General features: G+C 44.2%; 1 protein-coding gene across 6 annotated transcripts in view; it reads right to left on the bottom strand.

The window, feature by feature from the left end:
* Positions 1 to 1042: 1042 nt before the first annotated feature.
* Positions 1043 to 16584, bottom strand: part of HERPUD2 (HERPUD family member 2) — a 100066-nt gene continuing 84524 nt past the window's right edge. For all 6 annotated transcript variants that reach the window (XM_073550005.1, XM_073550006.1, XM_073550002.1 and 3 more), the window contains one exon: positions 1043 to 2921. In XM_073550005.1, the coding sequence (XP_073406106.1) occupies positions 2760 to 2921 (162 nt within the window). In that variant the 3' untranslated portion in view covers positions 1043 to 2759. The remainder of the gene's footprint in view (positions 2922 to 16584) is intronic.

Genomic DNA, 16584 nt, shown 5'->3' with positions numbered 1-16584 from the left:
CATACAATGTAGAATACTGCATAATGTATAAACATAGAAACCTACACACATTATATACATGTACACAGCACACATGCTGGACAACACAAGCTCATTACATACGCATCATATAGTCACACAGGCACACATCATACATGTACTTAGTACACATGTGCTGTACAACAAATGCTCAGCAGATACACATCATATACAAAGGGCATGCATCACAGACAAATGTACACACACACAGTACAGATACCTCATACCCACCCACACCACACACTACAGATAGCTCATACCCACCCACATCTCACACTACAGATACCTCATACCCACATCACATACTCTCCTCTGTGGTGCAGGGAAGGCTGATGTACATGTGCAGCTCTTTAGCTTCTCTTGCTTACAGCAGCACTGTCTCTGCACCTTCCCCGCTCTTGCCTTCTGTGCCAGGGCTGCAGAGCAGGAGAAGCTGTCACTGTGCTGACTGGTGTTGCTTGATATCTCTCCCTGGGAGCATACACAGGCAGGTATTCTGACCTTTCATGTTGTTTGCTGCTGGCTCTCTCTCTCTCCGAGTCCCTCTGCACAGGAGGACAGAAGCACTGGCCAATCAGCTCTTCTATCAACCTGATGCTCATTGGCCAGTGCTCTTGTCCTGCACAGCATGCCCACTTTGAACTGTATTGGTGTCAAGTTGATGCCAACACCGTTCAATGCGGCAGGCGCAGTACATCCGAGGTTCTGGGCAAAACGTTCAGGGCTGGAGCCCGAGATCTGTGACGGTAGCGTTGCCCCTGCTGCCAGAAATAATTCACAGCAATCACTGGGGGCTGAGCATCTGGGCCCCCACTGATCTAGGTGATAAGTACTTCATACTGGAATGTTCATTTTTATTACGCCTTTCATAACAAAGAGTAGTCTATTCTCAGCTGAAATCTGCTGGAAAGATAGGACTTCGCATTTCAGCAGGTAACAAGAACTCCTGCACGATACAACACCAGGAGCCGCTCCCCAAACAAAAATACAATTTTGTATCTATATGAACGAAATACAAAACTGGTTCATACAATTAAAGTTTATGAAACGGATAATTGTAGAAAAAAAATACTGAATTTCAAGATGCTATTACTTATTCTTTGTATCTATAAAACGGTCCAAATATTGCATTACACTGATTTATATTGTTCTCAAGCATATACCAAATAAAAAGTAGTGACAGCCATATTTTACATGTGTGGAAATCAATGCAGATCAGGGTAATATAACATCAGATGTACATACAGCATCTGCTTTGATAAGACACAGTTTGCAGGTACCTGCAGTAAGTGGATGATTTCAGCAAGACTTCAAAAACTTAAAGTCTTCTAACTTATAGAAGGCATTGCTAATAAATGGAGGAATATACTCAACCACAGCTTCTATGAACATGATTGCATATATGTTTAGTAAAAAAATCATTCACAAAACTTTTGTAGGAGGAAGGACTGAGGTAAAACTAATCAGATATAGAAAGCAGGAATTGGCAGGAGATATAACCTGTGAAATGACACTTTTTGTTTCTTAGTTGCGATGGCAGTATCTAGTCCATATAATCCGTTTAGTCCATCAGCTTCTGTTAAAAGGGTTTCTCCCAAGTGGACAACTGCTTTACAAATGCAAGCTACCTGTTTTGTAACGATGGTTAGCCATGCAATAAATGGGCAACTGTGGTACACCTGATCAGGTCAAGTCCTAAACAGAGGTTTCATCACAATACTCTCCACAAGGGGTAAGAGTGGGTACCGTCTCTATGAAGTCCATCTGTTCGAATAGGGCATATGGTCAGGGTTTGGCCAGTTGGGTTAACCGCTAATATTAACACTTATATCGTAGAACATAAGTATGTAGAATTACTTGTCTGAAAACTGCAGCCTTATGTGTCCTGCCATTATCTTGGAAATTAAGCAAAATTATCGGAGGCATAAAACCTTGCACTTGTAAGGATACTGTGGCACGCGCTTAAGGGCCTGTCACACTAAGCGATATCGCTAGCAATATCACTATAATGTCACAGGTTTTGTGAAGTTATAGCGATATTGCTAGCGACATCGCTATGTCTGATACTTACCTCCGACTGCTCCCCCAGCTGATTATCGCTTATCACGCGAGAACATCCTGGACCGTTTCTCGTCGGCAGCTTCCTGCTGGGCTTCCTGTGGAGAGACGAGCGACGCGTGGACGCGGGCGGGAGGACGTCAGGATCGCCTCGTCTGACAGGTAAGTAGCGACCCCCGTCCCCTGCGATGTCGCTGGTGAGATCTGCCTGTGTGGCAGCTCACTAGCGACCACTTAGCGATGTACCAGCGATCCTGACCGCGTCATATCGCTGGTTGGGATCGCTGGTACAACGCTAAGTGTGACAGTACCTTTACACTATTCCAAAGTCGATTGCTTTATCTACTTTCATTAGAGCCACAAAGATGTTTTGGAGGTAAATACTAAAAAACAATATCAGCCTCAAGTGAAAAATCGGCATGACTTTAGAATAACTTCACTGATTAAATAGCAATTGGAAAAAAGGAAGACGTGGTTATTTTCTTTATAAATGAGAACTATGTAAAAAAAAAAAAAATAAGGTGACTGTGCTTAAAATACCAATAATAGCCTGTCATAATGGTTTAAGGACACACATTTTTAAGATTAAAAAAAAAAACAAAATGAAAGCTTCTGAGACAGCAAAATTTTTAAACAGTTTCTCCTTTCCTGCATTTACATCCGGATGGCAGTCAGAATAATATCTAGTTTACAACTTGTGGAGGGCCCTCCGGTATGAGGGATGTGAAGAAGGTGGTTATGAATGACCAAGCTGATGCCACAAGTCCAGGAGTTACCACTTCTGGGGCATCATTTCCCTGCTCTTCTGCTGCATCCTCCTGAATGCCTTCATCCATACGACGCTCCTTTGGAGAAAACAAACTTGAGTTACAATACAACACTGATGCAGCTGTAACAATATGAGCAAGATTGATTTTCATAAAAACATCAACAAGAGTCCAAATATATTAAAGGATAATACTACTTAGGGTCACCCTTACAATTAATATAGATCAATAATTATCACAATCAAAGATCCACTGGTTGGATAAATAGAGTGATTACCACACAAATGATAAATGAAATACTTTGTGCCACTTCCTCAAGGGGCGTCAAGGAAGGAAGTGGCTCGAAACGCGCGTCAGGGTGACTGACACAGGACAGGACGACCCTTCTAGTTTGGATTCACATCTTGGTAATTGTACATTTGATATGGACTAGATGCCCATTACCATACGTATATCTAGGATAGCTACTGTATAATGGGGTGATATTTGTCTATTGATACTATTATTAATTCTACTTTTTGTAAACATATGTATTTTTTTAGCTCTTTTTCTGTGTCCCTCCTTTTTTGGAGGTACTTTGTTTTCTTTTCTTTTAATATATTCAAATAAAATTGTATATTTTAATATCAGTTAATTTTCATAAAGGTATCCTAGAGGTGCTTCACAGAAACGGAGATGAAAGTAAAAAAATGAACACTTTCAGAAATTTTACTTCATGCCCCAATTTTTTTTTTATTTTTTTTTTTTATCTTTTCACAAGGGTAACGAGAAAATGGTTATCAAAATTTGTTCTGCAATTTCTTCTGAGTACCCAGATATCCCATATGTGGGGGTAAAACTACTGTTTGGGCACACGGCAGGGAATGGAAGGGAAGAAGCACAGTTTGACTTTTTGAATGCAAAATTGGCTGGAATAGAGAGCGAACGTCATGTCACATTTGGAAAGCCCCTAATGTGCCTAAACAGTGCAAACCCCCCAAAAGTGACCCCATTTTGGAAACAATATCCCTCAAGGAATTTATTACATGTGTGATTAGCACCTTGAACCCTAAGGTGCTTCATACAAATTTATAACCTTGAGCCGTGAAAAAATTTTTAACAAAAGTTTTTAGCGACAATTTTTTTTTTTTTTTTTTTTTTAACAGGAGACAATGGAACCCACAATTTGTTGATTTGTTGTGCAATTTCTCGAGTGCGCCGATACGCCATGTGGGGGAAAACTACTGTTTGGGCTGGGCACAGCTAGGAAGACGCGATGTTTGGAACACAGACTTTTATGGAATGGTCGGCGGGTGTCATGTCGTTTGGATAGCCCCTTATGTGCCTAAACACTGGAAACCCCCCCCCCACAAGTGACTCTATAGGAATTGATCTAGTGTTTCCTTGAATGTGTATTTTACAATGTTGTGTAGAGTGGATCAGGTTGGCACATGCGAATTGTGTAGTATATGTCAAGTTGGCATATGTGAGTTGTGTAGCGTGCATCAGGTTGGCATACATGAGTTGTGCAAGTCAGACATGAACTTAGTAGTCCATGGATGTGTGGTACAGTTTGCAGAACTCTTTTATACACCGGTCAGGTTTGTCGGGGCAGATGTTGCATTGATAAGTGCTGTCCTTTCTAATCCCCCCCCTAACACAATCGTGCCGATTTTGCAACCTTGCTTTCTTTGTGAATTGAGGGACCTAACTGGGGAAATGTCGCCCTGGTACAATACGAGCACATTCAGTTCTGGAAGTACTGGCGCTTGCTCCTTCCTGATCTCCAAAGATTAGGGCCTTGATCACTAGATCATGCAGATAAATAAGTGGCTCAGGAATTGGTGTAGGAAGGAGGGGTTTGGTTTCCTGGAGAACTGGGCCGATTTCTCAGTTGGATACAGGTTCTACACTAGGAACGGGCTGCACCTCAATGGGGAGGGTGCAGATATGCTCGGGGAGAAAATGGCTAGAAGGTTAGAGGAGTGTTTAAACTAGGGATTGGGGGTGGAGGGTATTCATTTTATAGGAGGGGAGGATAGTGCAGATAGTGACCTGGGCACAAATAAAGAAATTGGGAGTCACATGGGGGGTGGAATTAGAACAGTTAATAATTTAAGAATAGAGGTACAGAGAGATACATCAAGTTCATGTACTAATGCCAGAAGCCTCACCAACAAAACGGACGAATTAGAATTTATTTTGCTGGAACATAATTATGACATGGTGGGGATATCTGAGACATGGCTGGACGAGAGCCATGACTGGGCGGTTAATTTACAGGGCTATAGTCTATTCAGAAATGACCGTACAAATAAGCGAGGCAGGGGTGTGTGTTTATATGTAAAATCATCATTAAAACCCATCCCGCGTGATAATATATATGAATCTAATGAAAATGTAGAGTCCATGTGGGTGGAGATAAGGGGAGGGGGAAAAATAATAAGTTCCGGCAAGTGTCCAGGATTGCAGAGTGGCGCTGGAAGAAAACAAATTCGCAAGATGACTTCACCACATTCAAACAGGCAACACTCGATTTCAAATCTTCCCTCACCTCTGTTAAACAGGCCTACTTCACAACCCTCGTATCTTCCCTATCTTACAACACAAAACAGTTATTCAAAACTTTTAACTCCCTCCTCCGCCCACCATTGCCTCCTCCAACCTCCCTCATCTCTGCCGAGGACTTTGCCACACACTTCAAAAACAAGATTGACCAAACAAGGCAAGTCTTCATCACTCAACCACCACAACCCATTTGTATACCAGACCAATGCCCAAACCCCATAACCTCACTCTCCAACATCACTGAAGGGGAGCTTAATCGCCTCTTCTCCAAATCGCACCTCACAACCTGTGCACTTGACCCCATCCCATACCACCTCCTCCCCAACCTCACCACCACACTTATCCCATCCCTAACCCACCTCTTCAAGCTATCACTAACGTCCGGTACCTTCCCTTCTGCTTTCAAGCATGCCACAATCATGCCTATCCTTAAAAAGCCAACCCTCGACCCAACCGCTATGTCCAGCTATCGCCCAATATCATTGCTTCCATTCGCTTCCACACTCCTGGAACAACACGTCCACGCTGAACTTTCCTCCCACCTATCATCTAACTTGCTCTTTTGACAATCTACAATCTGGTTTCCGCCCGCATCACTCCACTGAGACAGCCCTGACCAAAATTACTAACGACCTACTTACAGCCAAATCAAATGGACAATACTCTATACTCTTGCTTCTAGACCAGTCCTCTACAATCGACACAGTTGACCACTGCCTCCTAGTACAGATCCTCTCCTCCTTCGGCATCAAAGGCCTTGCCCTATCCTGGATCTCCTCATACCTTTCCAACCGCACATTCAGCGTCTCCCAATCCCACACCACCTCCTCATCCCACCCTCTTTCTGTTGGAGTCCCCCAAGGCTCTGTTTTAGGACCCCTACTCTTCTCAATCTATACACTTGGTCTAGGGCAACTCAAAGTCCCAAGGATTCCACTACCACCTTTATGCTGATGACACTCAGATCTACCTCTCTGGCCCAGACGTCACCTCTCTGCTGTCCAGAATCCCAGAGTGTCTATCAGCCATATCCTCCTCCTTCTCTCGCTTCCTCAAACTCAACGTAGACAAATCTGAACTCATCATCTTTCCTCCATCTCACAGATCTTCCTTACCCGACCTAGCTATAACAATTAATGTCATCACACTTTCCCCAGTACCAGAAGTCCGCTGCCTCGGAGTAACCTTTGACTCTGCTCTGTCCTTCAAACCGCACATCCAAGCTCTACCTCCTGTCGCCTCCAGCTCAAAAATATTTCCAGAATCCGTCCTTTCCTCAACCCTCAATCTACTAAAATGCTTGTGCATGCCCTCATCATCTCCCGCCTCGACTATGCAACATCCTTTTCTGTGGTCTCCCTGCTAACACCCTCGCACCTCTCCAGTCCATCCTTAACTCTGCCGCCTGACTAATTCGTCTCTCTCCTGGCTACTCCTCCGCTTCTCCCCTCTGCATATCTCTTCACTGGCTCCCATTCCCTCAGCGTATCCAGTTCAAATCACTAATACTGACCTAGAAGGCCATCTATAACCTGTCTCCCCCATATGTCTCTGAACTAATTTCCCGATACCTTCCCTCACGTAATCTCCGGTCCTCTCAAGACCTCTTTCTCTCCTCCACACTTATTCACTCCTCACCCAACCGCCTCCAAGACTTCTCCCAAATAGCCCCTAGTCTCTGGAATTCTTTGCCCCAACAAGTCCGACTATCAACCACATTTGGATCCTTCAGACGGAACCTGAATACTCACCTCTTCAAGAAAGCCTACAGCCTGCAATGACCCCGCTACCTCCTTTTCTCTCACCACTACCGGTGATATCACCTCAACCAACACTGGAACTGCTGCAACCCACCATCCTACTGTCTCCTTCCCCACCATCCTGTGGCATGTAAGCCTGAAAGGGCAGGGTCCTCTCTCCCCTCTGTATCAGTCTGTCATTGTTAGCTTGTTTACTGTAAGTGATATCTGTAATTTGTATGTAACCACTTCTTATGTACAGCACCATGGAATCAATGGTGCTATATAAATAAATAATAAGTTACTGATAGGGGTTTGTTATAAGTTTCCAAAAATAATGTAAGCAATGGAGAATATCCTCGTAAAGCAAATAGATGAAGCAGCGACTCAAGGAGATGTCATTATTATGGGGGACTTCAACTACCCCGAAATACATTGGGGAACAGAAACCTGCAGTTCTGGCAAAGGTAATAGGTTTTTGAGAACTATGAAAGACAATTACCTTTCACAACTGGTTCAGGACCCAACAAGAGGGGGGGCACTGCTAGACCTAATATTAACCAACAGGCCAGACCGCATATCAAATATAAGGGTTGGGGGTCACTTGGGTAATAGTGATCACAAAATAATAAGTTTTCATGTATCCTTTAGTAAGATGTGTAGTAGAGGGATTACAAGGACACTAAACTTCAGGAAAGCAAATTTCCAGCGGATGAGAGATGATCTTAATGCAATTAACTGGGACAATATCCTGAGACAAAGTTTGCAAAAGAGAAGACTGAGAGGAGACTTAATAGCTGTCTACAAATATCTAAAGGGCTGTCACATTGTAGAAGGATCAACTTTATTCTCATTTGCACAAGGAAAGACTAGAAGCAATGGGATGAAACTGAATGGGAGGAGACACAGATTAGATATTAGAAAAAACTTTTTGACAGTTAGAGTGATCAATGAGTGGAACAGGCTGCCACGAGAAGTGGTGAGTTCTCCTTCAATGGAAGTCTTCAAACAGAGGCTGGACAGACATCTGACTGGGATGATTTAGCGAATCCTGCTTTGAGCAGGGGGTTGGACCAGATGGCCCAGGAGGTCCCTTCCAACTCTACGATTCTATGATTCTATGATTCTATGACACAAAAATACACAAAGAAAATGGGAGACATTTATTAGCATCCTGAATAGGACCTGTGCACAATATATACCGTATGGGAATAAACATGCTAGAAAATAGGAGGAAACCACTATGGCTAAATAGACCTGTTAGGGGCGCAATAAGTGACAAAAAGAAAGTATTTATAGAATTAAAGCAAGCAGGTAGTGATGAGGCATTAATTAAATACAGAAAAGTAAATTCTGTAAAAAGCAAATCAAGGCAGCAAAGATTGAGACAGAGACTCATTGCCAGAGAAAGTAAAAATCCCAAAAAATTCTGTAACTACATAAATAATAAACTAAAAAATGATAGTGTTGCTCATGAGGAGAACATAATTTTACCTCTATACAAGTCACCAGTGCGACCACACTTAGAATACTGTGTACAGTTCTGGTCTCCGGTGTATAAGACAGACATAGTTGAACTAGAGCAGGTGCAAAGAAGAGCGACCAAAGTTATTAGAGAACTGGGGGTCTGCAATACCAAGACAGGTTATTACACCTGGGGTTATTTAGATTGAAAAAAAACCAAAAAAAAAAAACCAAAGGCTTAGGGGTGATCTTATTTGAATGTATAAATATATGAGGGGATGTTTCTACTGATCTTTTCACTCTTAGACCTGAGACAGGGACAAGGGGGCATCCTCTACATCTGGAGGAAAGAAGGTTTAATCATAATCACAGACTCGGATTCTTTAATTTAAGAGCAGTGAGACTAAGGAACTCTCTGCCATATGATGTTGTAATGATGGATTCACTACTAAAAGTTAAGAAGGGCATTGATGCCTTTCTTGAAAAGTATAATATTACAGGTTATATATACACACTTGATTCCTTCATAGGGCGTCGATCCAGGGAACTAGTCTGATTGCCGTATGTGAAGTCAGGAAGAAATTTCTTTCCCCCAATGTGGAGCTTACTGTTTGCCACATTTTTTTTTTTTTTGCGTTACTCTGGATCAACATGTTCAACCCATAGCCTAACTAGATGGACTTAAAGTCTTCCTTCAACCTTAAAAACTATGTTACTATGTATGTTACTACCTCCTGGAACTGAAGGCTCGTATCGGTCTTGTCCTTGTAATTGACCACTAGCATGTGGTCGCTACATGGGTTCTGCTCTCACCCTTTCTGAGCAGCTACCCAATTAGTGTCTTAGTGAGGCCGCTCTCATTTTGACAGACCGTACACGGTTTCAGTAGCTCTGGCACTGAGGGACTTGAAGAGAGGGACGCTGTTGTAAAAGTTATGTAGAAGTGATAACCTTGATCTGAAAAAAGGGGGGGTAGGGAGCACCACTAAAGGACAAAAAAGCAATCAATTTATAAAAATATATATATGGGGTGCTGCACAATGCACAGGTAAGGACAATGATCAAAAAAAGAGAAAAGAGAACCCAGCATATGAGGCGCACACCCAGGACAATAAAGATATGTAAGTAAACATATATAAATTTTATTGAAAAGACAGAAAAAATGCACACAAACGTTTAAAAGGCAAAACACACCCCCAATTGTTCCAAATGGATCTAACAATAGATGCTAATGGATAGAAACCACATGGTTAAATATGCAACATGCTTGCCTAAATGTATATGATATTACATAAGGCATGACCCACCGACCGCAAATCTGGGCGTCCCCAGAAAGACGATGACACACAGACACTCACTCCAAACAGCCTTAAGAAATTCCAGGGAGCACTGTAAGTAGCCCTGTAAGGGAGGGAGCAAAGTAACCATCCACTATAAGGATAGGGAAAGTACCACACAGACACTTACTCCAAAAGGCCTCATAAAGGCCAAAGGGCACTGTAAGTAGCCCTATGAGAGAGGGAGCAAAGAATCAGACCACATATAAAAAAGGTAGGCTCCCCACACTGCATTGTCCTGGGACCTTCCTTCCCTGATGACGTGACACCTGACGCTCTATGCTGGACTGCTCTCTAGGGTGATTTTATTATCACATCACTCTATTTATCTGAATACTTTGGCACATATATATTCTTTGCCTATTGCACCATCCTTCACTCCAGCCTCCCTTTTTTATATGTGGTCTGATTCTTTGCTCCCTCTCTCATAGGGCTACTTACAGTGCCCTTTGGCCTTCATGAGGCCTTTTGGAGTAAGTGTCTGTGTGGTACTTTCCCTATCCTTATAGTGGATGGTCACTTTGCTCCCTCCCTTACAGGGCTACTTACAGTGCTCCCTGGAATTTCTTAAGGCTGTTTGGAGTGAGTGTCTGTGTGTCATCGTCTTTCTGGGGACGCCCAGATTTGCGGTCGGTGGGTCATGCCTTATGTAATATCATATACATTAGGCTAGCATGTTACATATTTAACCATGTGGTTTCTATCCATTAGCATCTATTGTTAGATCAACTTGGGACAATTGGGGGTGTGTTTTGCCTGTTAAATGTTTTTATTGTTTGCATTTTTTCTGTGATAACCTTGATCTAGCAGTGGGTGCACCAAATCTTACACAATTTTCCCACTCACTCCCAGGAAAGAGGGACATTGAATCCACATGTCCTTCCTTCATAAACTACAAAATCTGTATGTACAAACTGTACAGGAGTACCTCATGATACACAGTTAAAAAGTTTAAATTCTGGACCTGACCCTCTTACTGGGCAGGTACTGCTAGAATTTAACCCTTCCCTTAAAATGTATTAGGGACTCATCCACACAGATGTCCCTTTAGGGAACGTACACCTCAGCAAACTTATCAACCAGTAGGAACTGGAAACATAACATAACCCACAGCATACATAAGATAACCACTTATGCAATTGTGTTTGTTTAACCCCTTACCTACAATTGACGTAATATTCCGTCCATGTGACCATGGACCTAATCACCATGGACGGAATATTACGTCATGCCCTTTAATGCGACATCGCGACTTAAGTCGCGGTGATCGCATTAAAATGCCGATGCCATCTTACCTCAGGATAGATGGCCTCGACATCCCGGGCAGTCTCCGCCCTGGCCCGCCCCTCTCTGAGCTGTGATTGGCTGTTCAATTCAGAACAACCAATCACAGCAACTCTCTTTGTTTCAGCCAATCAGATTGGCTGAAACAACAGGAATCTAGGCTAGGATCGAGTACCGATGTACTCGATCCTAGGACCGGTGCCTGGCGTTGCCAGAAAAGCCCCCAGATTGGCGCGATCGCCGATCTAAATCGATCGCGCCAATCGCAGCGCACAGCGGCGCAATATCGCCGCTGTGCCCTGCCGGTACCGGCCCGGATCGGTGCTGTAATAGCACCGATCCTAGGCCAGAGCCTAGGACAGGCCCAGTAGGGCCTGCAGGAAGTGGTTGGCGCGATCGATTAGATCGGCGATCGCGCCAGCCACAGGGCACAGCTGCGGTCACCATGTGACCGCTCTGTGCCCTGCTGATGACCTGGCCATGACCTGCCTAGGAATCGGAGCTGTGAGCTCCGATCCTAGGCAGTTACCATGGTCACCAGGCAGATCAGGGATTGGTGGGATCGATGTAATCATTCGATCCCACCAATGACAGGTCACAGCAGCGAAGTGACCGCTCTGTGACCTGCCCCCTGACCTGCCTCTGACCTCTCTAACCTGTCTGCAGGGGTCCTCACTCTAGCGGAGGATTCCTGCAGAGAGGTCGGACGCAGCAAGAGCTCCTATGCTGGGTATTGTGGTGCCACAGCTTGTAGCATCACAATCCCTGCAGAAGAAAGAAGAAGAAGAAAGAAAACTACAACTGTAAGTGCTAATTGATCCCTGATCCCCTGCCCAATCTATCTTCACCCCCCCACCTATCTTCATCCCCCCGTCCCCCCTTTTACCCCCCCTCACCCCCCTTTTACCCCCCTCACCCCCCCTCACCCCCCTTTTACCCCCCCTCACCCCCCCTTTTGGCCCGCCTCCGTGTGCAGCCGCCAAGCGTTGATCGGTGACGCAGTTCACCGATCAACACTTGTGCTCGCTTTTTTTTACTCCGCACACACATCCCGTTTTTCATTTTTTTCTCCCCCCCTTGTGCCACTTAACTACAACCCTAACTGACCCCTGCCCAATCTCTCTTCATCCACCCCAATCCCCCCCATCCCCCACCCCCCTCCACCCCACTTTTGCGCCACCTGCCTGCCGTTTTAAATTTTTTTCTCCCCTTTTTCTGCCACCTAACTACAACCCTAACTGTTGATCCCTGTCCGATCTCTATTCATCCACCCCAATCCCCCCAGCCCCCTCTTTTTACCCCCCTTTGTGCCGTTTCCGTGTGCACATTTAGCAGCCGCTGAATTTTGATAAGTGACGCAATTCACTTATAAAAGTTTGTGCCGGCTGTTTTCCATTTTTCTTTTTCACCTCCCCCCCCCCCTTTGAGCCACCCCTGTGCACACATCCAGCAGCCACTGAATTTTGGTAAGTGACGCCGTTCACTTACCATATCTAGGTCCTGCTGTTTTAGACTTTTTTTTCCACATTTCCTTTTAGCTTTTTCTTACAGGATAGTGTGCACCAATCACTAGCCCCCCACCACATACACAGTTATAAATAAAGTACACCCAAGCACCATATTTACCCAAAAAAATGTCCTGCCCATCACGTTCCTCCCAACAGCGCTATTCAATGGAGGAGGCATATTCTTACCTTGCCTCCGACACTGATAGCGAGGATGACGATCCGACTTTTCTTTATTTTTCGGATTCTTCATCCTCCTCTTCTTCCTCTTCCCCCTCCTCATCTTCCTCCTCGGGTCCTGCGGAACCGCCACGCAGACGCTCCAGGACAGAAGATAAGGCAGCGCCCACCATGCCCGCAGCTGATTCAGCAGACCCTGTGTGGACCTCGCCCCCCGAAAATTACGAGCCACTGATTCCTGATTTTGTGGCAGAATCAGGAATCAAGTTTGACACCACCGGCCTCACAGAAATTGACTTTTTCAAAGTCTTTTTCTCTGTGGATTTTGTTAACCACATGGTGGAGCAAACTAATTTGTACGCTCGGCAATTTTTGGAGCAAAACCCGCTTTCATCCTATACTAACTGGTCTCCTGTGGACGCAGTTGAAATGACAAAGTTTTGGGACCTGGTCCTCCACATGGGTATCCTGAAGAAGCCTGAAATTTCGCAATATTGGAGTGTTGATATTTTATACAACACTCCAGTGTTCCGAATGGTCATGGCCCGGGCGCGTTTTCAGGCCATCCTCAAGTTTCTGCATTATAACGATAATGCACAGTGTCTCGCACGAGATGACCCCAACTTTGACCGTCTGTTCAAAGTTCGGCCGGTCATCGAACACTTCAACAAAAAGTTTGCTGAAGTGTACGTGCTCCAAAGGAACATCTGCGTGGACGAGTCCTTGGTCCATTTTAAGGGCAGGCTCGGATTCCGTCAATACCTGCCCAGTAAGAGGGCCAGGTACGGAATCAAACTCTATAAGCTGTGTGAGAGTACCTCAGGGTACACCCACAGGTTTAGAGTGTACGAAGGAAAGGACACCAGGATTGAACCCCCTGAGTGTCCTCCTGACCTGGGAGTGAGTGGGAAAATTGTGTGGGATTTGGTGCACCCACTGCTGGATAAAGGTTATCACCTCTACACTGATAACTTTTATACCAGTGTCCCACTCTACAAAGCCCTCTTTGCGCGAGGTACCGCAGCTTGCGGTACTGTCCGCAAAAATCAGAGAGGCCTCCCGAAGACGCTACTTGGGCAGATGCTCTGAAAAGGTGAGAGCAGGGCCCAATGTAGCGACCACCTGCTGATGGTCAAGTACAAGGACAAGAGGGATGTCTTTCTCTTGACCACCATACACGGTGATGGCAGCGCCCTCAGCACTGTACGGGGTACCTCGGCACAGGTCAGCAAACCTGAATGTGTACTGGGGTACAATAAAAACATGGGGGGCGTTGATCGCTCCGATCAATACCTCCAACCGTACAATGCTTTGAGAAAGGCCAAGGCGTGGTACAAAAAGCTGGTCGTGCACATCGTCCAATTGGCAATGCTCAACGCATTCCTACTGTCACAATGTGCATGCCCCAGCGATACGTCGTACCTTCAGTTTCAGGAGGTAGTGGTTAAGGCCCTGATGTTTGGCACTCTGGAAGGAGCGGGCCCCAGAACATCCGGAACTGAAGGTGCTCGTATTGTACCAGGTCAGCATTTCCCGGGGGAGGTCCCGCAAACTGGAAAAAGAGGTAAATCGCAAAAAAGGTGCCGAGTGTGTTACAAAAACGGAATACGCAAGGACACCATTTATCAATGCGACACCTGCCCCGAAAAACCTGGCCTGTGTATGAAGGATTGCTTCAAATTGTACCACACCTCAATGCACTACTAAATTTCGTTACCGGAAACATTAGATTAGTTGGGGCACATCTAGATAAGTTCCTTGGGGGTCTAGTTTCCAAATCAATGTCACTTGTGGGTTTTTTTTACTGTTTAGGCACATCAGGGGCTCTGCAAATGGAAAATGACGCCCACAGACCATTCCATCTAAGTCTGCATTTCAAAACATCACTCCCTTCCGACCCTGCCGTGTGCCTAAACAGTTTTTTCCCCACATATGGGGTACCAGTGTACTCAGGACAAATTGGACAACAACTTTTGGGGTCCAATTTCTCCTGTTACGCTTGGGAAAATTGAAAATTGGGGACTAAACGATCATTTTTGTGGGCACAAAATAGGATTTTTTATTTTCACGCCTGGGCAGTATAAACTTTAGTGAAACACTTGGGGGTTCAAAGTTCTCACCACATATCTAGTTAAGTTCCTTAGGGGGTCTAGTTTCCAAAATGGGGTCACTTGTGGGGGGTTTCTACTGTTTAACCACATCAGGGGCTCTGCAAACGGAACATGACGCCCGCAGACCATTCCATCAAAGTCTGCATTCCAAAGCGTCACTTCTTCCCTTCTGAGCCCCAACGTGTGCCCAAACAGTAGTTTTCCCCCACATATGGGGCACCAGCATACTCAGGACAAATTGGGAAAACAACTTTTGGGGTCCAATTTCTCCTGTTACGCTTGGGAAAATTAAAAATTGGGGACTAAACGATCATTTTTGTGGGCACAAAATAGGATTTATTATTTTCACGCCTGGGCAGTATAAACTTTAGTGAAACACTTGGAGGTTCAAAGTTCTCACCACATATCTAGTTAAGTTCCTTAGGGGGTCTAGTTTCCAAAATGGGGTCACTTGTGGGGGGTTTCCACTGTTTGGGCACATTGGGGGCTCGTCAAATGCAACATGGCGTCCAATCTCAATTCCAGCCAATTTTAGGTGGAAAAAGTCAAACGGCGCTGCTTCTCTTCCGAGCCCTGCCGTGCGCCCAAACAGTGGTCCCCCCCACATATAGGGTATCAGCGTACTCAGGACAAATTGGACAACAACTTTTGGGGTCCAATTTCTCCTGTTACCCTTGGGAAAATTAAAAAATTGTTGCTAACAGATCATTTTTGTGACTAAAAAGTTAAATGTTATTTTTTTCCTTCCATGTTGCTTCTGCTCCTGTGAAGCACTTGAATGGTTAATAATCTTCTAGAATGTAGTTTTGAGTAGCTTGAGGGGTTCAGTTTTTAGAATGGTGTCACTTTTGGGTATTTTCTGCCATATAGACCCCTCAAAGTGACTTCAAATGTGAGGTGGTCCCTAAAAAAAATGGTTTTGTAAATTTTGTTGTAAAAATGAGAAATCGCTGGTCAACTTTTAACCCTTATAACTTCCTAACAAAAAAAAAATGTTGTTTCCAAATTTGTGCTGATGTAAAGTAGACATGTGGGAAATGTTATTTATTAACTATTTTCTGTCATGTAACTCTCTGGTTTAAGGTCATAAAAATTCAAATTTTGAAAATCGCAAGATATTCTAAATTTTCGCCATATTTCCGTTTTTTTCATAAATAAACGCAAGTTATAGCGAAGAAATTTTATCACTAAAGTGAAGTACAATATGTCACGAGAAAACAATGTCAGAACCGCCTAGATCCGTTGAAGCGTTCCAGAATTATGACCTCATAAAGGGACAGTGGTCAGAATTGTAAAAATTGGCCCGGTAGTTAACGTGCAAACCACCCTTGGTAGTGAAGGGGTTAAAAAGTATAAATATTTATTGACAAGTTTCTAAAAAAATAAATACAGACAATTGAAAAAATAAATACATGAATATTTAACAAGATGCCTCTTGTGTGAGGGAGGAACTGCCAAAAAACTACATATACATAATTAGCAAAAATATTTTGAGCGGACCAGATGTAAGCGGAATCCCATTCACTATACCAATAGGCTTGTGTACAAGGAAAAGAGACCTAGTATTGTTGCAT

This window comes from Dendrobates tinctorius, unplaced genomic scaffold (assembly GCF_039654945.1).
Source record: "Dendrobates tinctorius isolate UK_male_01 unplaced genomic scaffold, ASM3965494v1 ptg000162l, whole genome shotgun sequence".
Lineage (NCBI taxonomy): Eukaryota > Metazoa > Chordata > Amphibia > Anura > Dendrobatidae > Dendrobates > Dendrobates tinctorius.
The sequence above is the reverse complement of the archived record's forward strand: the minus strand, read 5'-3'. Positions and strand labels throughout refer to the sequence as shown.